Source organism: Hemibagrus wyckioides, linkage group LG24, assembly GCF_019097595.1.
Source record: "Hemibagrus wyckioides isolate EC202008001 linkage group LG24, SWU_Hwy_1.0, whole genome shotgun sequence".
NCBI classification, from domain to species: Eukaryota; Metazoa; Chordata; class Actinopteri; order Siluriformes; family Bagridae; genus Hemibagrus; species Hemibagrus wyckioides.
In genome coordinates, this window is record NC_080733.1 from 10,120,531 (window position 1) to 10,147,418 (window position 26,888).

The 26,888-nt window shown below is 42.8% G+C and overlaps 1 protein-coding gene across 22 annotated transcripts in view; it reads left to right on the plus strand.

Moving 5' to 3' along the window:
• Positions 1-26,888, plus strand: part of macf1a (microtubule actin crosslinking factor 1a) — a 170,195-nt gene that overhangs the window by 116,821 nt on the left and 26,486 nt on the right. For 20 of the 22 annotated variants that reach the window (XM_058377506.1, XM_058377507.1, XM_058377514.1 and 17 more), the window contains 23 exons: positions 49-204; positions 648-863; positions 952-1,128; positions 1,565-1,861; positions 2,590-2,739; positions 2,841-3,074; positions 3,167-3,328; positions 3,428-3,769; positions 3,877-4,068; positions 4,331-4,507; positions 4,625-4,748; positions 4,847-5,046; positions 5,208-5,525; positions 5,635-5,801; positions 7,307-7,463; positions 7,554-7,665; positions 8,186-8,248; positions 8,752-8,990; positions 9,120-9,249; positions 9,976-10,175; positions 10,880-11,387; positions 11,727-12,721; positions 12,905-13,405. In XM_058377506.1, the coding sequence (XP_058233489.1) occupies positions 49-204; positions 648-863; positions 952-1,128; positions 1,565-1,861; positions 2,590-2,739; positions 2,841-3,074; positions 3,167-3,328; positions 3,428-3,769; positions 3,877-4,068; positions 4,331-4,507; positions 4,625-4,748; positions 4,847-5,046; positions 5,208-5,525; positions 5,635-5,801; positions 7,307-7,463; positions 7,554-7,665; positions 8,186-8,248; positions 8,752-8,990; positions 9,120-9,249; positions 9,976-10,175; positions 10,880-11,387; positions 11,727-12,721; positions 12,905-13,405 (5,817 nt within the window). The remainder of the gene's footprint in view (positions 1-48; positions 205-647; positions 864-951; positions 1,129-1,564; positions 1,862-2,589; positions 2,740-2,840; positions 3,075-3,166; positions 3,329-3,427; positions 3,770-3,876; positions 4,069-4,330; positions 4,508-4,624; positions 4,749-4,846; positions 5,047-5,207; positions 5,526-5,634; positions 5,802-7,306; positions 7,464-7,553; positions 7,666-8,185; positions 8,249-8,751; positions 8,991-9,119; positions 9,250-9,975; positions 10,176-10,879; positions 11,388-11,726; positions 12,722-12,904; positions 13,406-26,888) is intronic. The other 2 variants (XM_058377500.1, XM_058377512.1) reach the window with 2 other exon arrangements.

Sequence of the window (26,888 nt, forward strand, 5' to 3'; positions counted from 1 at the left end):
TGGACTGTTGCTAATCTTTTTTTTATTTTTTTTATCTGGTCTTCTTAGTCCTCTTTGGTCCGGCAAGAATGCTTGGAACATGATCAACAAATTGTAGCTCTGCTGTCCATGGTACGACACACTGAAGTCCGTCTTAAGCAACAGCAGCAACAATTTATGGGGAGGAGTCTTGCCACGCTTGATGACATCATTAAACAGACAGAGGTGAGTACTGATAATGTATTGTTTGTACATTCGTAGAAAATGGGGTGTTGTCGAGAGAGCTGTTTGTTCTCCTGCAGCAGTGGACCCCATTGTAACTGAAACTGTATGTGTATAAGGGCTTTAATGGTAAAGCTTGTCCTCTCAAAGCTCTTGACTGTGACAATTTCATATATATGCAAAAAATCTAGTATCAACTTCAGGGTGAGTGATTTGTTAAAAGACTATACTGAAAACAATTTGCGTTTTCACACAAACACACACACACGATTCAACATTGTTCCTCTTTAGACTAGCAGGTTTTTCTCTACAACCCTCTGTTATAAGGTTCTCCCTTTGGGAAAACCCCAAAAAATCCTTTCAAACTGAAAACAAAATATCCTAAAGTGATCAAGTATTTTATTTTCATTATCATTCTTTTGTTTCCCCATTTACTCTAAAACTAGGCTCTTGCTCTAGAGCTCACTGATTTGGAGCCCCAAGTAAACAGGGAGGTTGAAGCAGCTAAGCAGCTCCTGGAGTCACACAGTGAAGATGTCCCACCCCAGTTAGTCACAGCGCTGGAGAAGGACCAGCGGAGTCTCTCCCGTACATTTAATGCTGCAAAAGAACTCGCTGAGAGCGCTCTGCAAGGGATGCAATCACATCGTGATGCACAGAAGGTAAGACAGTAATATCAGCTAGGAACATTAGTTTTAAAGTATCACTAGCTGTTGTAAAAGTGTTAAAACAATTACTACTTCTTCTTAGGAGGCAGTGCGTACTGAGTTGGAGTCTCTGACTGGGCGAGTGGACAGTCTTCTGAGCTGGCTTAAAGACACAGAAACTCAGATGGAGCAAGAAGGAGATTCATCTGAGGATGGAACGATTAAAGAGAATGATAGAAGAACATTAGTGTGGCTCACGCAAAAACTGCAACAAGTCAAGGTATATTCCACTCATACTTCTACATAAAAGGATTCACAAAATGTAGAATTGTTGATATTTAGGGAAGGTTTCTGTAAGGAGAGATTTACTGAGCAATTTTGGAAGGAGTCTCTAGTGCTAGAGTTTATAGCTGTCAGAGGTAAAGCTTTTTCAACACTGGTTTCTTTAAAACTTGCCAAACTTCGAGAGAGATTAAAAATAGACTGGTGAAGAAATGACTTTTTACAGCTGCTCTAATATAAGGGGCAATGTTTAATGTAACTATGAATGGTTAAAATGTACAATGAATTTAATAAATTAATGAAAATTGTTTTGGTTATACAGAGTTTAAGACACTTTGGGACATCACCATCTCATAGTTCATTTTTTTTTCCTGTAACCACTTCCTGGTCATGTTTGTTTATTCTCACATATTACATACTTTTTTCCCTTTCAGGATCTACAGGAGTGTCTCACAACTCGCTCCAATGATGTAAATGCTGTGGCGTTTGACATCCAGGTGTTCATCTCAGAGTGCGCACAGGATCTCGCACCTGAGCAAAGCAGGCGTCTGCTTAGACAGCTGCAGCAGCTCCAGAATGCCTTTCACCAGGCCTCAGGACGCACCCACGCCAGGGCTGAGGCCCTCTCAGTCCAACGTGTCAGAGAAGAGGAGAGAGAGCAGAAGGAACGAGAGAGGGAACAAGTGGAAAGAGAGAGAGAAAAAGAGAGACAGACTGCTAGGGAGAGAGAGGTTTGCAAATACCTGGTTGAATGCTTATGCCTTTACAGCGACAATAACAAAAACCTGATTTTACTTTGGATTTTAATTAACATCTTGTCAATAACTACATAACAAACATGATGACCATAATCAATAAAATATATCTCGTGCTTTTGTATATTAGTGACTTGTCACAACGCAGCGGAAACATAGAAGCTAGTTTATTGTAAGGCGTCAGTTTTACAACGCTATGCTCCATCGTGCTTCTACAGCTTATTCTACTGCTCACTTTGCTGCTAGATACACTATTTTGCTTTGTGCATGTGTGTGGATATAACATATATGTATTAACCTCTTTGCCTTGCTGTTACAGATTGCCACAGAGGACAAGCGCTTATGCCAACTCAAAAAGGCTAGAGAGTTAAAATCAGCCATTTCATAATAGCAGCCTTTCTTCCCCACTGTTTCAATCTGTTTTGAAGAAACGGAAAATAACTGATGAAATGTCATTGTGATAATCCAAAATCAAAACATTTTTCCTGCTTGACTTACCTTGTGAAAGATTTGTGTTTGTCTGCCTGTGTGATCAGTCTGGATACATTATGCTCAAACAATGCATCTTTTTGATTCATTTGTATAGTGTCAGGTTTGAGTGGTGTTCATTCTAAGCCATGCGATTTTGATAACTGTGGTTTTGAGTATTGTCTAAAGGACTTGTGTTTCTGTTATACAAAAAAAAAACCTCTGCTGGGTTTTAGGTAGTGCAGCAGCAGAAAGCAGAGTGCTCACAGAAGCTTGAAGGCCTCAGTATGTGGTTGGCTGGTGTAGCGGGCCTGCTAGCCAATCAGAGAACAGGAGATGAGTCAGATGATGTGAATGTACTTCAGCAAAAGCACAGTGAACTCAAGGTGATTAAATATGAGAGCTGCATGATTACGTTATTAGATAGGAATATCGATTACCCATGTATCTTAATGTACATCCATTTCTTTGGGTCAAAACATTTCAGGAGGTCCAGAAAGATCTTCAGACTAAAGGTGATGGTATGTTGGAGACAATCCGGTCAGTGGAGGAGTTCCTAGCTGAGCGTGGTGGTGATCTGAGTCCAGAAGAAAGGGCTAAACTACAGGCAGCACTGACACATATGAAAGAGCAATACCACACCCTCACAGACACTGCCCAGTCCTCACTGGCTCAGCTGGACTCAACCATCAATACAACTCTCCAGCAAAACACACAAAGGGTAAAGATCTCAGAATATATCCGAATTGCACTTTCTTTCTTCAGTGCTTCCTGAAACTGTATTTTCTTTTCATTTGTTCTTGTCTATGCAAGGCTAAAGCAGAAGAGCAGCTGCAGGAGACTCAGGGAAAAATCGATGTGCTGCTTAAGGAGTTATCGACACTGGACACCTCTAAGAGGAAGTCTCTTAGTGAGACTGTTCCAGATGCTAGTGTGCCCGTGGGGTCACTGAACTCGCACAATGACATGCTGAAGGTCAGAATCAAACTTTTCAAATTGAACCGTGTGATTACTCTAATTGAACCGTGTGATTACTCAGGATTAATTTACTCATGTTTGTGCTGATTATTACAGGCTGATTTGCAGCAGTTACAAGCCCAGCAGGCTCACCTCCTACAGGTGGCCCAGTCCACACGCTCTCTCCTGGAGCAGCCAGACTCGAGCGTTCCCCCAGAAGAGAAGCAGCGCCTACGTGCCAAACTAGACCAGCTCCAGAACCAGCACCAAGAACGTCTCCAGAGCTGCCAGGAGAGACTAAGACGGACTGAAGCACTTCAGGATGACCTCTCCAAATTCATGGAAGAACATGGCAACCTGGGAGCATGGCTGGAGCAGAGTGAAAGGGAGCTGCATTCCTTAAGGGAAGGAGAAGCTGATGCACAAGGGCTGAAAGACAGGCTGGAGGAGCATAAAAAGGTATTCATTATGTCTAAATGATTAATAATTCATAAATGTTAAGTGTAATTTTGTGCGTGAGATCTATGCATAAAAATGATGGCTTGTTACTGTTCAATGTTTTGTAGCTGGCAGATGATGTGATATGCCACAAGGCAGACTTGCGCTTCGTGTCCATTTCTGGACAGAAGGTGCTGGATTCGGTACAAGGGTCTCAGGAAAGGGAGGGTGCTATTGACCCAGCTCTACAGGACACATGGCAGCTTGTCAGTGATAAGCTAGAAGATGCAACACAACGCTACGCTTCTCTACAGAATAAGGTAGGGAAAAATGTTCCTGTATGCATCATGCTTTGATTTTTTTTGACTACTAATCCACTAATCGGTGTCATCCAAAACGTTATGAAATGTGTCTATTATAACATCCTTAAAAGGAACTAAATTATAAAAAGAATGTTTAAAAATAACATTTTTGTGCCTCTGTAAACATTTTCTATGGAGCAGTCACATCAGGTAATGTATATTCATTTCAGAAATTATTTTTGGGTGACTAATTTATTGGATCATCTTCTGCTTGTTGCAGTCTGTCGATCTTGGTACCCATCTGTCCAGTCTACTGGATCGCTACCAGCAGTACCAGGACGAGGCTACAGCTCTGGATTCATGGCTCACTGCTCAGGAGCAGAACCAGAGCATATTAAAACCCAGTGGAGAGCAGACAGATACACAGACACTACAAAATACACTGAAGACTGTACAGGTAACAGTAGTGGCTACTCTGCCCTAATGCAAAGTGAAGAGGTTTCAAGTTGAATCAGTGAGTGATGTTAATAAAACCTCTTATGTCTTTATTGCTTTTTTTATTGCCTGCTTTAAGCATCTGCAAGATGAGCTAACTGAGCGCTCAGTGCAACTGGAGAAGGTGAGGAAAGCTGGGAAAGTGCTCACAAGCACCCAGGACTCTCCCAAACTCAAAACAGCAGATATCAGCACCGCCACAGGTAACTACATATCCATTTTCTGCTTTTTATATCAATTATTATATGCAGGTTAACTGTGTTTTAAATTCATATTAATTTGGTTACATAATCCGTTTCAGATAAACTTGAGAAGCGGTTCGAAACTCTGTCAGAGTGTGCGTCTCAGAGAGCTGAGCAACTCCAGACTGCTGTCGCTCAGTCTGTCAGTGTTCAGGAGGGACTCAAAGCACTGCTCTCCTGGCTGGATGGTCTAGCATTAGACCCTGGACCAGTCCAACCTACTGCCCAAGCAGTGCAGGAGGCTCTCACCCAAAATCAGGTATCACATTTGCCTTGTTTGCCATATGTAAAATGACAAAATAGCCATAATATATGAATATCTCATAATAAGGCATCTAGTGTTAATGACTTGAATTTCAAGAACCTTAAAAGTTATTTGTAAATAGTTTTTCCTGATTTTATTTTATTTTCTTTTTACAGAAACTGCGGCAGGAATTATTGTCACGGCAGGGCAGTGTGGAGGCCACTCGTGACTCTGTGTCTAAGCTGTTGAAATCAGCAGATGCATCGACAGTCTCTGGTCTGCAGGGGGCACTGCAGGATCTGAATCAGCGCTACACCACAGCCCAGACCAAGCAGGCTGAGAAAGAAGCCGAACTGCGGGCAGTTCTGCCCAAGCTGGAGGGCTTCGAGCGCCTGAACTCGGACCTCCACGACTTCACACAGAGCCGCGAGAGAGTTCTGAGCCTCGGGGGCCTGCCGGACCACAGTGTCGAGGATTATAAACACACCATAGAGGTAATGGAGATCCAGTGGCCATGGTGCAGTATTTAGATGCTTTTTATGCACACTAATGTTACCTTATAAAGGTTAAGTCTCTATTTAACTTACCATACTTTGGTTTTAGGAGGTAAAATCAGATCTTGTCCAAGAAACAAGTCAGTTGAAGTCATTCGTGGAGCTTGGTACAGACCTGAGCAAGTCAAGACTATTTGAAAATGCACATATCCTCGTGGACTCTACCAAAAAGGTGTCTGATGAGTTTGCTCGACTAGAAGCCAGCGTCAGTGAGAGGTGAGTTCTGGGCTTTAATAAGAAAGAAACCCACCTGTCCTCTGGATAGGAGCCTTAAAAGTGCAGTAAAAGGCCACTACAGGAATTATGTTAGGAAAACACTGACTTAACTGAATCACGTAATTCTTAATGTCACAGACTGGTCCATGAATCTGTAATAAAACAGTCCAGTTTATTTTGTTGCCAACTCAGAGCCTCAGTAAATTTTCTTTTCACGTCCTGTATTTTTGGGGTGAATGGGTCCTGGATCACCTCATGTGGATTCTGTAGATGGAATACTTTCCAGTGTCTCAGTAAATAAACTAAGCTACAAATCAGTACAGTGTGGAAGTTAAACACACACTTATAGCTGCTCCAATATAACTTTATTAACTGTCAGAGAGTAAAATGTGCTGCAGTGTTTAAACAGCATACATGTTGGCACTTTAGGGGTGGCTTAAACATGTTGGGTTAATTTTAATTTAGTTCAATAAATTCACAACCTTGTATGCTGGATTTTATAGAAGAGTAGGGAGTAGAGGATAATGTACACAAATTAGAGTGAAAAACGAGTCTTCAGTGTGCATTGGCCACTATACTGAATGAAATTTCCATCATTTTTTCAAAGGATATTGAAGTTTTGATGGTGGTGGTGTAGAGTGTCTAATATTTTTCTCCAAAATCTCTCATGAATATTTAACTGCGTTGAAATCTGGTGACTGTGAAGGTCACAGCATATATTTTAGATCGTTTTTATTATTATTAAGTCATTCAGGGAGACCCTATATCCTGTGGGGGTCATCCTCAGAGAGACAGCTCCCATCAGGATAAAAATGATTCATTATAAAATATAGAATAAATCAGCCATTGCTGTCACTCTTTCTTCCAAGGTGACCAGTGAACCCAAACCATGCTATCAAAGTGCCCCAAGAGTGTAACAGATATTACAGGCATACAGAATTTTGCTCATGGGAAGACTAGTAGTGGCACTCCATAACCAGATTCCAGTGTAAGCTGAAGTCATGCCAGTCACCACATTGTGAAAATAAAACCTGTATGATTAATTTATTGTCTGTGTTCTACTCAGCCAAACTGAGGTTATTACCCATTAGGGATGCTTTTTCTGAAGGTCTTCATGTTAGAAAATGCCAGAGCTGGTTCCTCATATAATCGACTCCTGCGACAGTTTGATATATGGGAAGTAGGATTATAACAACACCCTCTGTGTTTTAATGTGAGCGGCTGAGCCAGGGCCTTTTTTTTTTTTTTCCTGGTACTAAATGTAACATGAGCTGTACTGGCCATTGGAATAGTGGAATAGAGGACTGCTGCATGAGTTCATTGAAAGGTTTTAAAGCTGTGGGTTGGATGACATCTCTTTAAAAACATCTTGCAAAATAAAAAACCTTGTAAGATATTTGGAATGAAAGGTCGACTCCACCACTAACCCCTTAAACAAATACTTTCCCATTGATTAGCAGTTCTTTAATTAAATTGTCTGTTTTTATTATTCAACGTATCTATAGGCTAAATGCCACCCAGGGCTGTGACCAGCAGCTGGTGCAGTTCCGCTCGCTTTCTGGCTCGTTGCTCAGGTGGCTGCAGATGGCACAAGAGCAGCTGCCTGCTAAAGAACCCAACCTGAACACAGAGGGCCTGCAGAGAAGAGTACAGCAGCTCAAGGTGGGCGTGCATTAGAGAAAATGACACCAAGATGTTTCTTAATATTCCAAAGTTTATAAGCTTATAAACTGTTCCATGATTTCCTCTCAGGACCTGCTGAGTGAGTGGGAGTCCCAGGGCAATCGAGTTCAGGAGCTAAACAAGAGCAGCTCAGAGCTGGAGAGTCTGATCATCAGCATCACTGCTCCACAAAGCAAGACTAGTAAGATCATACTATTCATATACACTTTAAATATCCATCTGCATCACTGTAATAAACTTCTCTCATGTTTATATCATGGATGACATTTTTGAGGAATTATTCCCAAAAATAGTTCAAGTTCTCTTATAAATCATCACATACTTTCAAACATTTTCTCTTTAATTGAATGGGTATCATTTTAAACTTTTGTGTAACGCTAAAAATAGTAGGAGATCTTCCATATGTTTAAAATCACAAAGTAAGAAATTGTAAATGGATAGGTGTATGAAAGGAGTTTCAGGTTTAATCCATGTTTAATCTTTAATTATCAGTTAATAGTTCTCACACAAAAAAGCTTCTTCTTCGCTATTAATTGTGAGACTTGTATATGTCTGCTTTAGCCTCTCCTGCCCCATGTTTAACCTTCGTGAGCTTATATCTGTAAACTGGTCTGAGCCTTATATGTGCAAGTGCTTACGTCTTTGTAGTGTTCATGCATGTGTGTCTAGCGCCAGTGTCTGAGTGCGTGTCTCTCTCCCAGGTGTCCCCACGCTAAATGGTGCCGGTGGCTCCAGCAGTCTCAATGGCATTCACACCTGCAGAGGTGAGCCCCCTCTCCTGAGTGCACTGTGCTGCAGGTCACGTTGTCTCCATCCACATCCCAGTATATTCCATCACACACTCACTGTTTTACTCTGTCTCCAGTCTATTACCCATCATACCAAACTCAGACCCAGGAAACTCTTATTTGTCCCTAAAAACTTGTACTGTTAAAGTGAATCCCAGAGATCAGACACCTGGATACTTGTGTGTGTAAAGACAATTTTGCCACCTAACAAAATGCATCACTCTCATTGCAAAAAGGAAAACACGCAACACTTGCAGCCACTCAGTCATTGTGCTTTCATAAATCTGAAATGCCATGTCAGCTTTTGTCTGTGTCTGTTCAGCTTGTTTGTTAGATTCTAAAAAAATAACTATAGAACAAAGTGTTGTCACCATGAACAAGAAGAAACCTGATAAAAGCAGCACATTCAACAGGCTACACTCGATCTAATAAAGTCATCATTTATCTTCTCTTGAAACTATCCCACTCCTTCCCGACAGACCTGACTGAGATCCAGGTGGTGGTGGCGGACGTGAACAGCAAGTATGAGCAACTGGGTGGGGATCTTCAGGAGAGGCAGAGCAGACAACAGGCTTCTCTCGAGCTGTGCCAGAAGGTCAGGCAGGACTCTGAGGCTCTATTCCAGTGGCTTGGTCCTCGGGAACAGAGCCTGGCACAGGGGCAGACCGCATCACCTTCACGACCTGAGGCAGTCCATGCCCAGGCCCGAGAAAACAAGGTCAGCACAGATGAAAAAACCGACAGATGATGTTAAGATAATTGCTCAGCATTTTTAGCAGCCTGGTATCACTTCAAATATTGCATAATCAATATAATGACTGTGACAACCTCCATGCAATCTATGCAGGCCTTGCTGTCTGAGCTTACAGAACATTCTGGAAAAGTGGAGGACCTGAAGAACACCCTAAAGCAGCTGATACAAGAAAATCCTGACTCCCCTGAAGCAGAGACCTGGAAAAAACAACTACAAGACCTAGGTCAGTAGATCAGACTATCCAGAATGGAACAATAATGGAAAAATAGAGTAGTGTTGAAAATTGATCTTATTGAGAGCACACTTTATACAACAGCTTTATTGTTAAAGAGTTCACTGTCTTTTTAAAAAATGAAATTCCTCAACACATTTGGTGTTTTGTGTGCATATTTGTTCAGCTCTAAAGCTAAACATACTTTTGTAGGGGATTTAGTTCTTCTAAAAGGTTGTGTGCTCTTCTGGTAAATCAAACAAATGCTTGCGTAGGTTGGAGGAACTGGAGGAGGAGGCAGGAGAACAGTGAGCTCCAGGAAGAGCTTTTAGTCCTCCATGATATTTCATGTTTCTTGTGTGACTCAAAGCATTCAAATTATTCTCAAAGCAAAATTCGTGCTTTATTGAAACCACATGCGGGTGTCAGACTATGACTCAGAAAGAATGAGGGTAAGTAAGTACTGCTGCCAGGATTGCCTGCTTACATGTTTCTGCTTCTGTGATGCTGGTACATAAACAGACTAAATTAGAAGTTATTGTTTTGTGTCCCTTTTATCTGTATTTTCTACTGAAACGATTATTCACGGTTACCTAGATTATTCACGGTTTCCCATAATCTTTGCGTTACTATGGTTACGCATGCACCCAGCTTCTGTTGTTATGGTTTCAAGAGGCATCACGATCAGTTGTTTTGTTTATTTTACACCACCATATTTACCATCGTTTCTCTTCTTAGATACTCGATGGGAGAAAGCCAATCAGACTGCAGCACAACGGCAGTCAGAACTGGAGACATGCGCTGACAGATTGGGCAACTTTGCATCAGCAGCCAATCAGCTCGGTCCCTGGCTGCGTGAGAAAGAGCTGATGATGAGTGTGCTTGGCCCCTTGAGCATTGACCCTAACATGCTCAACACTCAGAAGCAACAAGTGCAGGTATATAACTGGATAAAGAGCTCTAGAGTGATAGAGATCTAGATAAAGATGTTGAGTCAATCTGTGTGTGTACACTGCAGTAAGGAAACAATTCAAACCATAAGGCAAGCTCAAGATAATGTGATAGGAGGCACATTTTTTCCCCATGAATTTCTCAGACTCCAGAAATGATTTCAAGAAATCTGCCTGCATTCCATATCAGGATGAATACTACAGTTAAGAGGGAAAAGGCAATGGAAACATTCGATTTGATGGAAACATTTTTCCTACCTCTGAATAACACCTGTTACCTCTGTAAAGACAAAACACAAGTTCTTTGCATTTGTTTTTTATTTAATCATTTTTCTATTCAAGCCTTCAACTGTACATTTTTTCTTCTCTCCAGTTATGCAATTTCCTGTTTTCTATCTGTCCTTTCTTCTTTCCTGCGAGGAAATGATGTAAGACTAGATAGGAGCTGAATTAAACATAGAAGGCATTATATAACGTGATGCTTTGGATTAAAATTAATTGGTTGTGTAAATGCTCTACAGCACTTTGTAAATATTTATTTTGGAAGAATATCCCTAACCTTGGTATTTAAATCCACTTTGTTGTATTATGTTTGTTACTCAGAAGTCTAATGTGTTGTAATAGACTTGTAATAGTATCAAACTGACTAAGACCTATTTTTGAACAAATCATTCCATCTTTTTTCCTCCCAGTTTATGCTGCGTGAATTTGAAACACGGCGTGCCCAGTTTGACCAGCTGACTCAGGCAGCTGAGGGTATCCTCTCACCTGTTGGAGAGCAGGGCTCTGGTGACAGCCAGGATGTAGCTGAGGTGAAGCAGGAGCTGGCCTCCATAACCCAGCAGTGGGAGGACCTGACTTCTCGCCTGTCTGGACGTTCTGACCAGATTGAGCGTGCTCAGGGCACCAGTGAGCGCTTCCAGGCTCTTCTGAAGGAGCTCTCCCAAAGTTTGTCCCAGTTGGCTGAGAAGCTGGATGCCCAGGCCTCGCTAAGTGCCCAGCCCGAGGCCCTGCGCCACAGGCTGAAGGAGACAGGAGAGATCCGTGCAGAGCTCGAGCAGAGGAGAGGCCAGCTGGCCCAGGCCGAGCAGCTGTGTGCAGATCTCAGCGCTATTGTGGTTGAGCCTTACCTCCGTGAAGAGCTGCACAAGAGACTAGAGAGCGTCAGTGGCCCACTCAACAGCCTGGAGGAAAGAGCAGGTGAGGCAGGACGGAGGTTTAGGGATTTTAAAAACTGACTAGATTTTTACTATTTGATGTAGGAACCCTGGATTATGGTTCACAGTTTCTCCTGCATGGAGATTAGTTGAATATAGGGAATACTTGTGTGTATATGCATAGTGTAATGAGACTATACTAAAACATTTGACAGTCCACCTTTATAATGTTTAGATGTTATCAAATGTTTGGATTTTTTTTATTAAAAAAGAAATCATTCATGAATAATGTTTTTACTTTTTCTAAATAATCTTTTAATGCAGGATCGTTGTATGATACACAGTTATTGTATAATCACTCTTTCTCTCTGCTTGTCTCTAGCGGATGGTCTATCCCAGCTGCAGGCTGCTCTGTCAAGTACACAGCAGTTCCAGCAGATGTTTGAGGAGCTCCGTACCTGGTTAGATGGGCAGGCTGCTGCAAGAACACCCAGCATGTCTGATCCTCTCCCCTGCCAGCCAGAAGCTCTGCAAGCCCTTGTTGCCGACCAAGAAGAGCTTCAGCGTGGCATGGCACAACAACGAGGGTCATACGAGCTGATTCAGGCTGAGGGAGCATCTATCCTGGCATCACTTCCTGCTGGAGATGAGCGCTCGGGTCTGCAGGCTCGTCTAACCAAGCTGCGCCAGGACTGGGAGGAAGTTAACCAATGCTTCACAGAAAAGCAAGCACATATTAAGGAGACACTGGGCCGTGCTGTACAATACAAGCAGCATCGTGATGAACTGACTCCCTGGCTGAAGGACTGTGAGCAGAAAGAGGCAGAGATCCAACCTTCTGTGGAGCCTGCTGCCCTTGAAGAAGCCCTGCAGAAAGCAAGACAATTAGGCCTGGACTTAGATCGTCGTCGACCCCTATTGGAGGCTCTGAATTCAGCAGCTGACCAGCTACTGGAGCAGAGCCGGACTGGAGAGGAGGAGGTGAGGGATGAGAAAGCCCAGCTGAACCGCAGGCTGGATGGCCTCTCTGAGAGATTGCATGGGCGCATGGCTCAGCTGGAGGAGTTGAACAGCAGGTTGAAAGAGTTTGAAGATGGTAGACTAGCAGTAGAGAGAAGACTGGAGGCAGCCAGGCATCAGCTGGAGGTGCAGGAGGCTTTGGGCCCTCAGGCATGCAGTAACAAGAGTTTGGAGCGCCTGCGAAGCCAGCAGGAGGCTCTCGGCTCCCTACAGCCGCAAGTGGTATATCTGCGGGATCTGGCCAAGGGACTGGCACAGGACGCACCACAGACAACAGGAGGCAGTGGAGATGGAGGAGAGAAGCTGGTGCAACAGGCTCAGAACACAGAGAGGGAGTTTGGAGAAGTGACAGAGAAGGTACGGAGTATGTTACGATTGATATGGTGGCCTAGTTATTTAATTTGTGATCAATAGTATTAATAATAAGCGTTGTCAATAAATTTGACTCAGTCTGATTTTCATTTTAATAAAGGGTTATAATATAGATCTACAGAAGCTCTGAATTATCTCAAAGTAATAACTTTCTTCTTGCTATCACAGATTGAGCAGTGTTGCTCTTCCCTTGAGTCACGCCTGCAGGGCGTAGGAGAAGTCCAGTCACACGTCCGTGATATCTTCTCACGCCTTGCAGACTTGGACGATGAGCTGGACAGCCTGAGCCCTGTGGGGCGGGACGTGGACTCCCTTGCCTCACAGGCAGATGCAATAAGGGTATTCCTGGGCCGTCTGGCCTCCCTGCGGAATGAGCTTGAAGGTCATGGCGGGGCTTGCACCGCCATGCTGAGGCGAGAGGGTAGCTCCCCTGATCTCCTCGCTCTCAGGAGGGAGATGGAGGCTCTGAATCGTCAGGCAGCCAAGCTGGCCGAGCGGGGTCAGGGTCGCCTAGCACTCATAGAAGAAGCTGAGGAGCGAGTGAAGGAGTTCTACTCTCGCCTCACAGAGTTACAGGGGCTACTTGACCGAGCGGAGGAAGGGCTGAACGCACAAGGTGTTGTGGGAACTGAAGTGGACATCATCAAGCAACAGCTCCAGGAATTTAAGGTAGGTGATTTCTCAGGCTGAAGCAGCTTTGTTTTTTGCATGATGGACACTGTGCCTTCGAACATGTTATTTATGTTAAATTCTTTTGAGCACTAGAAGAAGACATGGAAGACAGACTCATGAAGGTATGGGATAGAGTCGGTTTCAAAATGGATTCTCTTGGTTTTTTGGGGCTTTTTTTTATAGTGTTGTAGTAAATGGGGATGGTTTTTATACAGATAGTTTTGATAAAATAAATTTAACTGCACTGTAGAGTGTACAGTTCAATTGTGTATGACAGTTTTATAATTTCCACATTCAGAATTGCTACACCTGGTAATTGTCTGAAGAATTCAGACCGGTGTTTTCAAGCCTAGACCAAAAATACCTGCTACTGCAGGGAACCAGCATAAATCTGTAGGCTCTCTCTTGCTGCGGGACATGTTTGTTTTACTTTGCTGGCATAGTCGGGGCCCACTTCTCCCTTAACAAAAAGAGTCACTGCAAATCAAAGTTTTTCAGACTTTGAAGTGTTGGTTAACAATGGAAAGAAAAGCAAAACAGTTTCAGTTACAAGCACCTTGTCACTAGAAGTAGAACTTAGATTGTGTTCAGCCAAGCAAATCTGTGAGGGCCGTCAAGCGTTTGTGGAATGAATCACAGCTCTCCTCTTTATTAAATCACCTCCAACTCTCAGCCCCCATCTGGGCTCGTGTCCCAGCATGCTTCTCTGCAGGAGAAGGGAATCAGCATGACACAGTCAGTCCTGCTGCTTTACTGAGAGGGCTGCTTGCGTTCATCCTGTTACCCCTCGACTGATTGATGATGACCCCTTCACTTTCTCCCTGGCTTGCCGGTGTATTTATAGTGCCTCTGATGTTGTATCATTCCCTCTCCGGATCTTACTCATGCCCCTTCACAACGTCAAGTGTGGTAGGAGTGTAGGAGTAAGAAAGGCAGTGTGGAGGTTTGAGGTACAGTCTTAGAGCAGGAGAGAGTGAGTCAGCGACTTCTTATAAAGCAACTCACCTTGCTGAATCATTTGTACTAAGAGAACTGCGGAGTAGTACAGCATGTCCATTTTGTGTGGCTGGTTAATGTGGCGTGACATTCATAAAGTCATTTGTTATGAAGTATTGTTCAGGAGCTGCTCATTTTCCCCACTGCCAGATGACAGCTTGAGAGCTCATTAGACCTTCGGTGTGCTGATGGACACAAAACTAAATGTGAGAGCAGAACTAATCACTGGAAGAGTAACTCTTCCCAGTGTCTCTGCATCAGACTAGTGCTGACTCGCCCAGTTGGCTTTGTATTAGATTCACTGGCAGCGTGTCATGCGTATCTGAAAATTCACCTGTTACTAATTAGAACTTGCACAGAGCGGTTGTGCAGAGAGAGCTTAACACTTCATCCAAGCTGTACTTCAGCTGTGGAATGTTCTACTCTTTTATTGCGCTTTTATTGCTTCTGCTTTTTTTGTGTTTTGATTTCTTACCTGCGCCTCTTCTTTGGTCTTTGTCTCGTCTTCCTGGAGTTCCTTTGTTTGAGATTCCTGCCGTCTAAGACTTCTTTCAGATTTACTGTTCCTGTTAATAACAATGTCAGCTACTGTACACACTCGTGCTCCTCTGCCCCCACCTTCCCTCTCTTCCCTGCAGGCTGGAGGACCGAGTTGCTGAAGGCAAACAGACGGTGCAATAACAGAAACAGAGAAAGATATATTACTAAAACCATTTATACAATGAGCTGGGTCAGTGTAGCACGATATGTGAGTTCATAGCGAGCAACAAAACATCATAATACAAGTAATTTCCATTATACATGGTGTGCATTGTGATGCTTCGCTGAGTTTTAATAGCAAAACAATAGGGACACGTTTAGAAAGTGCACCGCAAGGGTAAAACTTTAAAAATATTTTTCATAGAATATTTACAACAATACAAGGACACAAGGAAGGTCAATTAGGTAAAATCTTATCGGGAGGTTTTATTGGTTAACTAAATTGCCTAAATGCTACTAAACTAATGCTACTAAACTATATATTCTAATAATAAATATATATATATACTCTATACTTCCTAAAACTCAGCTGCTCGATATAATTCATCCTCGATGTGTTGACAAAATCTTTGAGTTTTAGGAAGTATAGAGTCACTATAAAGCCAGAACAATGATGTCATTATGTTGCCATTGGTCATCCTGTACCAAAGAACAAATCAGATAGTCTCTAAACGCATAATTTATATGTAATACTTACTTAGCTGGTGCCTCCTTTTTGGGTGCTCATTGCCACCCCATGACTAAAAAATCGGAACACGCCCATGTAAATAGTGCTAATTAAGGAGGCCAAGCTGCAACTGTAAGTAAAGGGAGATGGTCTGTGTGCATGGGTTATTTATAAAAAAAAAAAAAAAAAAAACTTCTAGTATAGGCTTTTGCACACTAGAAGGAGAGAAAGATGAGGAGAAACTTCTTTGAGATCTTCTTTCATCCTTCTTGGCTGTCTATTCTATTTTTTTTCCATCCTGTCTGGGCCTCTTTCTCCTACTCACCCACTCTTATACGCCCCCACCCCCCATTTCACGTACAATGACACGCACGAAGGTAATTCAGAGGGCCAGAAAGCTTGTCTGCCATGAAAAAAAGGACTGATCTCCAATTCTCCCCCTCCCCTCATGCAAGCCCGACTCCATTTCACAGACACCCAATCCAAAGTAGTGATGTCATTGCTGAGATTAGAGAGAGGGGGAGGCAGGATAAACCCAAATAAGCAAGGCGTGTGTGTCTGTCTGTCTGTCTGTTTTTGTATTCAGGGAGACCTTTTCGTACATTTGATGAAAGCCTATGATGAGCCTTGGCTGGCTGGTCAGCACACATGAGTAGAAAGTGTCAACTTTTTTAATATAGAGCCCCCTGAGACATTCTGGGAGTGATTGAATAATGGGTAGGGTCCTAAGACGATGAATCTTCTCACCACCATTTTCTACTCTGGGGGTCTTTTTTTGCCCTAGCTAAACATATTTATATACCACACTGAGTGCTTCAGATGCCAAGTCAGTGTGACGCTCTTCAAACCATAGCCTAATGCACATGCACTAGGTGTGTGTATGTACTGGGAGTGTGGCTTCCCTTCCATGTGGGATGATATTTCTAATTCCGGATTGTTTTGGAGCGTTCGGAATTTCAGCTGTCTCCCCATCCTCGACCCCTCACCAACATAATCTTACACACACATACAGGGTGTGGTGGTCTCCTTAAAATTCCCGTGCCCTGTGTGCACTTGTGTGTCTCTGCATCCCACCACAGTGGAGCAGCTGAGCTTGGAGAAATAGGGTGGGCTGTGAGACACAGACACAGTGAAAAGGCGCTTTCCAACTGGGCATTCCTGTACAGGGCTGGTTAGAACCGGTGAATAGCTTCTAAATCAAGCTGAACGCAGCATGCTGTCTTCACTCTTGCTTGCTATAACTTACTCTCGCTCCCTTTACACACTCCTATTTTTGTCTGTCGCTTCGCTTTCTCTGTTTTCCTCTAGCATAACAAGGTCAGTGGACGTGTCAAGGCCTTTGCGTTTCCCCCACCCAAAAGCCCCAGGGCTTTCCTTTATCTCAGATTGTCATGCACTCAGTTACTTGAGTAATAGTTGTGTACATGCTTTGCAAAAACGCTGCGGCTGTGTTGGGGATGTAAACCAGTTTCATGGTGTGGATGCTTTTGGATAAGTGCTTTTTAATTTGTATTGTGGTCTAAAGCTGGTTTTACACCATATGGTTTAATAAAACAATTATTTGGTCATGAGTTGAGATCGGTGTTATTACAGTAATCAGCATAATGTGATTTTTATTTATTTATTTTTTGGCCTACTGCTATGACACTCCTCTAAAAGCGACCAGTAAGTGGACGGCATGCCGATGGATGATGTAAGCAGGACTGTTTTTAATGATAAACAGAAGGTCTTTCATTAGACGATCTTCCTCATATAATCTGACATGAGCACATATTATCACACGGTCTGTTATACACGTCAGCCAAGATTAATTTTTATTTATTGCAAAAATTTTATTGCAAAATAGGCGGCTGAAATTAAACAGTCTAACACAATCATAAGATCACAAGGTAAAATAGTACTTGTGTTTAGAAATATTCCACTTTTGAAATGTCTAGCGGATTCCCTTTTCTTTGCTGTTTACCTGATGGTTATGAAGACATGTCGATTATAACTTTGGCTTGTTCAGGCTATATGGTTAAGAAGCCAAATTTCTGGGTTGACTGCCTCCTAATGATGTATAATGGCATGATGATGCAGTCTTTCTTCTTTCCCACGAAGCTCTGTGCTAGCATAAAACACCTAGAAATGAGATGCATTAGAATTTAATATAATTCTGTTTTTCCCATTTTCACTGTTTTTGTTTTCTTATTTCTTTGTCCTCAGGGTTTGATTAGATTAGCATAACATAATTAGCACAAGCTGATGACTTAATTTTGCTCATTTGACTCTCTTCAAGCGATATCCAGCTAGGATGGGGGAGGGAGAGAGAGAGAAAAAGAGTGTTGTGTGTGTGTGTGTGTGTTGTGTGTGTGTTGTGTGTGTTGCCTCTCCCATTGCCTGGTATTGTTTCAGCTGTTGTGAATTACTGTGGCATTCCATAGCATAGCCCACTTTTCCCGCTCAGCCACACTCTATTAGCTTACCAACTGAAATAAATAAAGCACTTTGCACAAACAGTGGAGCCTTCTTGATGTGTGAAATTAATAGGCAACTTAATAATTCTTGTAATGACGGTGATTTTCAGGGTGGTTAACAGGAGTTATGTCTGTTGTGCCATTTCTCGTTCTCTTTGAAATTCTTCTTGAACACGTTATTAAATGTCAATCAGCTAGTTGCAAGAAAGAATGTAGCTCTGTATAAAGCATTTGCAGTGTGATTTTACATTTCCAGACAATTACACAATTGTAGGAAATGATACCAGAAATCTTATTTTCTAGTGTAATGCAAGGAGTTGATTGTGCTTTTATTTGGCTTCTCTGGTTCGCTTTTGTGTCTGGTAAAGAGGAGAACAATGCACACATTGAGGGGCTCAGGTAAAGCCTGCGGGTTAATTATGAAACTGCTGCTGAGATGGAGGGGAAAAGGGGGAGTGTCAGCGCCTAGGGTGCGTAGATACTACCGAGAGAAAAAGGAGGGAGGAAAAGAGACGGAACGGGGAGCTTTCGAGAGATAAAAGCACATATAAAACACAATAATTTTGAGCATCTGAGTTGTTGAGTAAATAGAGTCAGTGCTTAGTGATAGGGGGAAAAAAGCAAGGGCAAGCAGGAGATGGAGAGAACAGGATCAACAGGTGCTGTCCTAAAGTAAACAAACTGCACTGCAAAGTCAATAGCATTCTCTGCCCCCTTGTGTTTACGCTAGATTAATGCCTGTTCAATTTTGCAGCATAGTTCTATCAGAGACAAAAGCCGTAACGTACTATTCCACACCGTCTGTTTTAGGGGATTTCGGGCTCAAGCCCTCCCTCTTCCTGTCTGAGTCAGGACTGTGACTTTTTAACTAGAAGCCAAATGAGCAGCCACTGACTTGACTAAGGGAAACGGGGGGAGGGGTGGACACAAGGTCAGGCACTGAATTTTACTAAACAAAGTGACTTAAAAGGATTGCATATTATTGTGGTGGAGGCTGGTTTTGCACCACACCATGCAAGTGCTAGTATACCTTAGTAGGATTTTACAGTTAATATGTTGCCGAAATTTAGTCACATGATTTCTGATTTTTCTTGATTGTAGGGATGTATGTTTATTCATATTTATTGTAATCCGCTGGGGTGTCGTGGCGGTGTGTCTGGTCAGTTTGAGCTGAAGGAGAAAGAAATAGAGCAAACATGAGGGCAACAGACAGACAAACCCCTTTTGTTTCCACTGGGAGGTTTGTCTTGGAAGCAAGCATGACAGCTGCAACTAGACTGACAGAAAGAAAGAAAAAGGGAGAGAAGAAGAAAGACGGCAAGGGAAGGTTGAAAAAGAATTGAAAAAGAAAGTATTTAGCTTGTTGGACACGCAGACCATGGACAGTGTGGGTGATTCACAGAGCAACTGTGCTCTGTGTGTGTGTCTTCCATACATGTGCGTGTGTCTGGGACCCAGCAATGGAGAGTGAGTGGGAGGGAAAGCAAGCATGCGTTAGTGCAGGACTGCTCTCTGCCAGAACTCTTTATACATATTCCAGCACCGACCGAATAAGGAAAGGCAGTGAAGAAAGAAGAGCAAATAGAGAAATAAAACAGGGACAGGAGACATAAGACAAAACCAACACACACACAAAAAAAAGAATGGCATTCAAGCATAAACTTTTCATTTGTTGCTGCTGTCTCTCAGAGTCTATTCATTTTCATTGTAAAGCAGTGGCCTCAATCCCCCCCCAACCATACTCTGTTCAGGGCTGGATAGAGTTTCAGAAGAGCAGAAGACGAGAATGCACAAGTGGGGACTTTAACTGTTGCTGACTTGTGTGTGTCTTCCCTTGTTGTTTTGTTCAATTACAGAGTGACTATTTGGGGGAAAAAAAAGAGGGAGGTGCAGAAAGAAGAGATTGAGTAGGGGATTTTTGCTTCCGCATACACGTGCCAGTTTGTTTTAGAGAGGGAAGGATAGCCGTTATTGATAAGCCTCTTTACTTCCTGCATACTAACACCCTACCCACTCACCATCACCTATTTTTTCATCTTCTCTCTTTCTGTGTATCTCTTTTTCTCTTGTTCTTTGTTTCCCTAGAGTTTTTTTGCCTGTGGGTTGGTGCCTTTGATTCTTTCTTTTTGTATCGCGAGGGCAGTATAATTTTTAGATTGCAAACTATTTATCCCTACATGAAACAGTAATATGTAATGCAGAAGATATGTAGTCATTGGTATTGGCTAGTATTTGTTCCTGTAAGCCAGTGATTCTGCTGAAACACATCAAATTCCCTGCTTAGTCACTCCCCCTGGCATGGTGGCCCCTCCCACCAAAGGCTTTATCGCAGCCTCCATTTCTCAGCTTGGTCTTGTGTGTTTTTTTTGGGAAGAGGAAACCGGCATGATTGGAGCACTTCCTGTGTTTTAATACCAGAGCAGGAAACAGAACAAACGGAGCTGGATTCAAACAAAAACAGAGGAAGAAAAAGGGAGGCGAGAGTATGAGAGTGAGAGAGTAGGAGTGGGAGGGAGGGAGAGAGAGAGAGAGAGAGCGAGAGAGGAAAAGTGGGAGATTTTTTTAGCAGCTGCAAACCATTTCAGCAGCGCAGTGGCCCGAGAACACAGTGTGAGAGAGTCTTCACTAGGAGAAAAGAGGAAAAGAAGATCTTTGAGTCTTCGTGCATCTTTGTGTGCTTTCATGTGGATCAGAGAAAAGGGAAAATAGGAAGAGAAGGAGTGTGTCTGGGGATTGTCTGAAAAGCAGAGTGGCCCGAGTGCAATTGGTGAGAGGTACTGTCTGCGTCTCTGCCCTCTGGATACAGTCCCACAACTCTCTGCTCCCTGCAGTCTGGATCACTCTACCCTCCCGACTTCTAACTCAACCCCTCTGGACATGGCTGTCATGTGGATTCACAGATTTTCACTTCACTCGGGATGAGAGGAATACAGAAGGCAGTCAGAGAAAAGGATTAATATCTTGTTTATTTCTTCTTGTTTTTGAAATGACAAAAGAGACTTAAAGAGGTGGATTTCATTCATTTAAATTATCAAGACTCAGTCACTACAAAGAAACATGAAAACAGGATCATCTGAACTCTGACTTGGGCAAGTCTTCCAGATATGCTCTATTGGATTAAAAAGACGACAAGGGAAATACAAACAGCAATCGATTGTCTGACAAGTGAGTCTCGTGCAGTATTAGGAAGCATATTTTCATGGTAGTCATTTGACTGGACGCAAAAAATATTTTTAAATCAAAATGTTCCCATTGCCAATTTGAATTCTAGACTATTTTTGAGGCAATACTTGAAGGAACATTATGATGAGAGACAAAATCACTTGATGGACACTTTGCGTTTCCGTAACATCTTTTGATGCAACAGAGTATGGAGATCTCACCTTAAAAGGAGCCTTTCTTTGCTTTTCTTTGAAACAGCTCAAGTCAATAAGACCTTTCTGATTTTCCTGTTGTGATAGAAAGAGAGCAACTCAAAGGAAGTAGCTGCAAGGAAGTTTTGGAACGGATTGTGAAGAACACGTATGGATAGAGGAGGACTGCATGGAATGCTATCACTTTAAACTGGACTTTGGACCTGTTACTAACTGATTTTCCTTCTTCTCCTATTTGCTTGCACGCCTTTTAAACAAAAAGACTAATTAATATGTTGCTGAAAATGTGCATCTGTTGGACTGAGACATTTTCCCTGATGTGCTCTATCCTTGACATATCAGGAATAACATTGTCTATAAGAGCCACAGACTTTAATCCTTCTCCGCTTATGATTATTTGTCGTGGATTATAAGTATCCTAACATTTTACGGAGATTTTTTTGGATCAATGATTATTAGAAATAATTGGACAGCTACGACTTAAGGACTTCAGCTACTTGTAATTTCAGCAGCAAACTGACTTTGGAGAATTTATTTCTGGAATAGTTTGTGCCCCGTCCCGGCCCCTTGAGGGCACGCTTTTATGGGATGGGGAAGCCTCTGAGCCGGCCAGACTGTTTGCGGCAAAATCCCAGGTGTCTTAAGAAGAGCGATGATGAGGAAGCTTATATCGAGGACTGCTATGTACCACAGCGCTCCATCTATGACACCATGCGGATTAATGAGCAGATTGACCAGGGCTCAAAGATTAGCCAGCCATCTCGTAGCACTTTGGGCTCTGGAGGAGGGGAAGGCAGCACACTTTCCAGCAATGGGACTTTAGGAGCTGACATTGGTGGAGTGTTTGTGGCACGAGGGGGGTCTGTTGATGCAGGGGTAAAAAAGTTAGATGAAAGAGTGATTTTTGATGCTCTCAAGCTAACTGGTGAACCTCAAAGCATGCCATCTGCAGGGGGTGTTGGCTCTAGCATTATTATTCCTGCATCAAACTCAGCTGCTGTTGGGGCAGCTGTAGTGACCAAAAGGCGGCATCATATTGGCGACAAAAAAGATAATCCAAATCGGCGCTCCTGGAAAGCGTTTATGCCTCCAACTTACCCTGAGTTTGCTGAGCGGTTAGAGCTTTCGCCTGTAGAGTGTGGAGAGAAACGTTTGTCTGGGGCAGGAATCCCAGTTTCACCTCTCCATCCATTACCTTCCTTATTAACTGCCCCAGTGCCCTCCATATCCACCCCACCTCTGCCTCCTTACAGTCCTTCTCCTGTCTCCTCAGGCGGTCCACACACCCCTCTGGTCTCCAATTCTCCAGCCCTAACTCCTTCCATCAGCCCAGCATCTTCCCATCCACCTCATGCAGTCAAGCAAAAAGAGTCCCCCAAGTTGCACCTTCATCCCCCAAAACAAATTAAGCCCATACCGCCTCCTTCTAAAGAAAGAGCACCTTTACAGACTGCTACAGTACTCCAAACAAAACAGGATACTGCTAGCTTTCCACAACCCAGCCCTGGTGTTCACAGGCAGGTGAGATGTGGTGAGACGAGTAAGCCAACAGCAGCTCCGTTACTTTGTGTTCGAAGTGTGTCAGAAGAGCAACCACAACAATGGAATATTGCTGCAAATAAAACATCTGACTCAGAGAGGGACTCACCATTCCTGGAGTATGATCAGGATACTGCCCCACTGATACCTCCAAAACCTGTATTTTGTCCTCCCACTAAAGCCCGTACCTGGCCTCGTACTACAAGAGGTGGAAAAAAGTCATTTGGACATGGAGTAGTACTTCACAACTTGCCAATTTTGCCACCCTTGCCTCCTCTGCTAGGAGAGGACAGTGATCTAGATGAAGAGTCTTTGTACCTTTTGGATCCCCCCTCACCTTTCCTGCAGGAGGAGGAGGGATTGAGTTATGGGGGGCTTCCACTTTCCCCATGTCTCAGCCAAGAAGGGGGTGCAGAAGGCCTTTTGGGATGGCCTCCTCCTACTAAGGAACTACGAGAGCGGACTGCTTCAGAACTTCGTTTTGAAGAAGATGAGCTCAGAATCTTGAAAGAGCTGGAGGAGGAAGAGGAAGATGAGGAGAAAGAACAGGTACATGAGAGAGAAGAAAATGAACTGCTGGAGATGGAGGAAAAGAACTGGCAGATGGTGTTGAAGCTGGATAGCCATGAAACAAGCAATATTGCCTGGACAGTAGAGGGGGAGGAATCTGAGCTGCAGGACTGGGAGACACAACAGCTCAGTACCTCAGATTACAGGCCTCTTCTGACCCCTCCAGTTGGTTTTGGAGGCTCAGAGGTTGCCAGTGTTTCTCCTTACCCAAGCTCAGAGGATGGATCAGTTGACCTCTTTCTGGAATTGGAGAGACAATGTATGGAGGAGGAAAGAAAGGAGGCATCTAGTCTTGAATCAGCTTCAGTGTCTACCCCTACTGAGCCTCTGGTTGCAGGTCATACCCTACCCAGAGTGGAAGAAGAAGAAGAGGAGGAGAGAGAGGATCAGGTGGAGGATAACAGAGAAAAAGCTGGCCTCACAACGGACATTGATCATATAAACCATTTAGACCCATATCAAACTGAGCCATCTGGTTTGGTAACAGATCAGAATCTTTCCAGCAAGGATACAGATGATACTCAAAGTTGGACTGCTAGTGAAATCTATTATGATAGTGATGCTAATGCCAGCTTTCCACTAGATCACACCACACCCGTGTTTGATATATGCACTTTAGATGAGCCTTTGTTGGAATCTGAGTCCAGTGGAATTCAGATATCCCAACTGGACAGAACTACTTTGTCAGATACAACACAAGCAGAACGACGAGAAACTGATTCAGACCTGGGCAGTGGAGTGTTATCTGAGCAAGAGCAGATAGATGAGGAGTTGAAAGATAAGGTGCATGTGATCTGTACCTCTTTAAGCCCTAAAGACGTATATCCAAGTCCCGATAAACTATGTGAAGAAAACAACGACTCTGAGTTGGATATGTGCAAATCTAATTTAAATGAGGACATAATACAGCTGTCTCTTGGAAGTTTAGATTTAAACAGTAATTTAGGAAAGGGCAATGAGGGCAACAACTGTGATGTGGAATCGCATGTGGAATTAGATCAAACTGTTTCAGTTAAGTTGAATTCTGACAATGAAGGGATGTTGTTTGTTATGGAGACATACAAAGAGCATTCAGCAGTAGCTGAGAAGGTTTTTGCTGCTGAGGACATGCTTGTACCAGAATGTGAGCTTGCGCAAGAGCTAAAATCCGATACCTCTACCCTTCTAGTAAGTGTACCATCAAACAACAACCAATCTCTTCCCCACTCCAAATCAACTGTAAACGAGGAGTCAAATGTGGGAACTCATGACAACAAAGACACAGATTCATCTGTAACCACTGACAGCTTTGTTTACCTGGCAGTGGCAGTGCCATCACAATACTCTCAGGACTGTCCTCCATCCCCACTTATGGAATCTACTCCTCCTAGTCCCCTTCCTAAACCTTGTTCTGATCCAGAAGAGGGGTCATTTCTATCTTCTGATAGTTTTGTGTACCTGGCAGCACCTGAACGTCTCCCTCTAGTGTCCGATGGGGGCTCTGCTGGTGAGGACTGTCGAGACTTGGACTCAGAATCTGAGACTAGCCAATCAGGTGTGGATTTTGTTCTAGGGTTGAATGAAGATAGTGATTGGGATTCAGATGGGTCAAGACCAGTTTCCGAACTCCCATGCCAAGATCAGTGGGAGCAACTTGAACCAGGTCTCTTGTATAGACTTTTTAGTGAAAACCAGCATGAGCAAGAAATTTCAGATCCATTTCATGAAGAGGACAACACTTGTCAATTGATGCATCCAGATGAAGAAACGACAGTATCAGCATGCTATAGCGCTGAGGTAATGGCCAATGTAATATATATCTTAAAGGAAACTGGGTCTATTTTTATTTGACATAGACTAAATATGTCTGACAAGACGACTCATACATTTGTTATCAAGTTCCTCTGGGAAATTGCGATTCTATGATTGTAGAAATTATCACAAAACCTTACGATTTTCAGGGGAAGCTTACAAATTTGGGCCAAGACACATTGTGATGACATTACATGACATCACTTGGCCCACATCTATGGAAAAAATTGCATTCAGCCAAAATTTGCAAAGAACATGAGTACAGCTATCATAGAAAGTAATTACATCTGTGTCTTCACTGCTAGTAGTTTAAAAGAAGAATCCTCTGCTTGCAAGTTGTCTCACACATTTTGCCACTGCAAAATCAAGCATTTTTGGCCACAAAGTTCACCAAACAGAGAAAATCTGAAGAGACTTAGTATTACTATACTGTCAAGACGAAACTTAATTTTATTTTTATACTTTCTGTTTATTTGAATTATTTGACATCAGTTAACAATCACACAAGGATAATAATAATAATTGATCTCAGTTAATAATCACACAAGTAGAAGCAAGTTTATATTTGTGAATTTTTAAAAATTATTTCTAGAAAAAAAGCATGGCCATTTGAAGTATGGTAATTTCATATACAGACAACATGTGTGATTTAGCTGCTTGTTTATCAATGTTACCAATTTGTGCAGATATTTCTTTCTAAAAGATTCTGCATGTGTACATGAAGGGCATGTATATTCCAAATGTCTTAGAGACAGAGAAGTAGAGAACAAGTTTGCATACTAGAGAGACAGCGACAGATGCTGTTTTGCTTACTATTTCGAAGATAATCTATATGCCAGTGTTTGACTGCTGCTGTGACTGGTCTGGTGCCTGGTCTGTGTTATAGTTGCTGTGGTGTGTGTCATGAGGCTGACGTAGACCTGATGTGCCCCTTGTTATTATGTTACTTGTTCTAAGTAATGGCCATGCCTGGCTGTCCATTCACATTTCATTTAGCCATAGCTCAAAATGGGCAACTCTGCTGTTCTGCCTCGCTGCCCCCCCCCCCCACACACACACACAAATGTAATCGCCTATCGGTGATGGCCAGAGAGCTTTACAATTACTGCGTGGCCAGGATGAATCAGCAAGCAAATTGACTTTTAAGCATTTAATATCTGTTCAGGTTGTTGGTAGAGGAACAAAAAGGCCAAGAAAACAAATCTTGTTTGTCTGTTTTTAAAGTTCAACCAGCTATAAATCTCTTTTCCCACTTTTTCTGTTATAAACCGTATATCCCAAACCCCACCCACCACTTTCTTATCAATAGCTCTTCCTCTTAAAGACCTTGTTTTTGAGATAAGGAAGTGAGAAATAAACACTGAGTATTTTTTAGGGGAGTTGCTGTTGCCAGTAACACACAAACACTGTAAAAAGTTGTTAAGAATATAAATAGATGATAAGAACATGCCAAGCTTATCAGCACTGCATTCTAATTCAACTTTCCCCTGCAGCACTAGGGAGGTGGAGACTTAATTCAGAGGAAATGCATGTAATGCGCTAAAGCA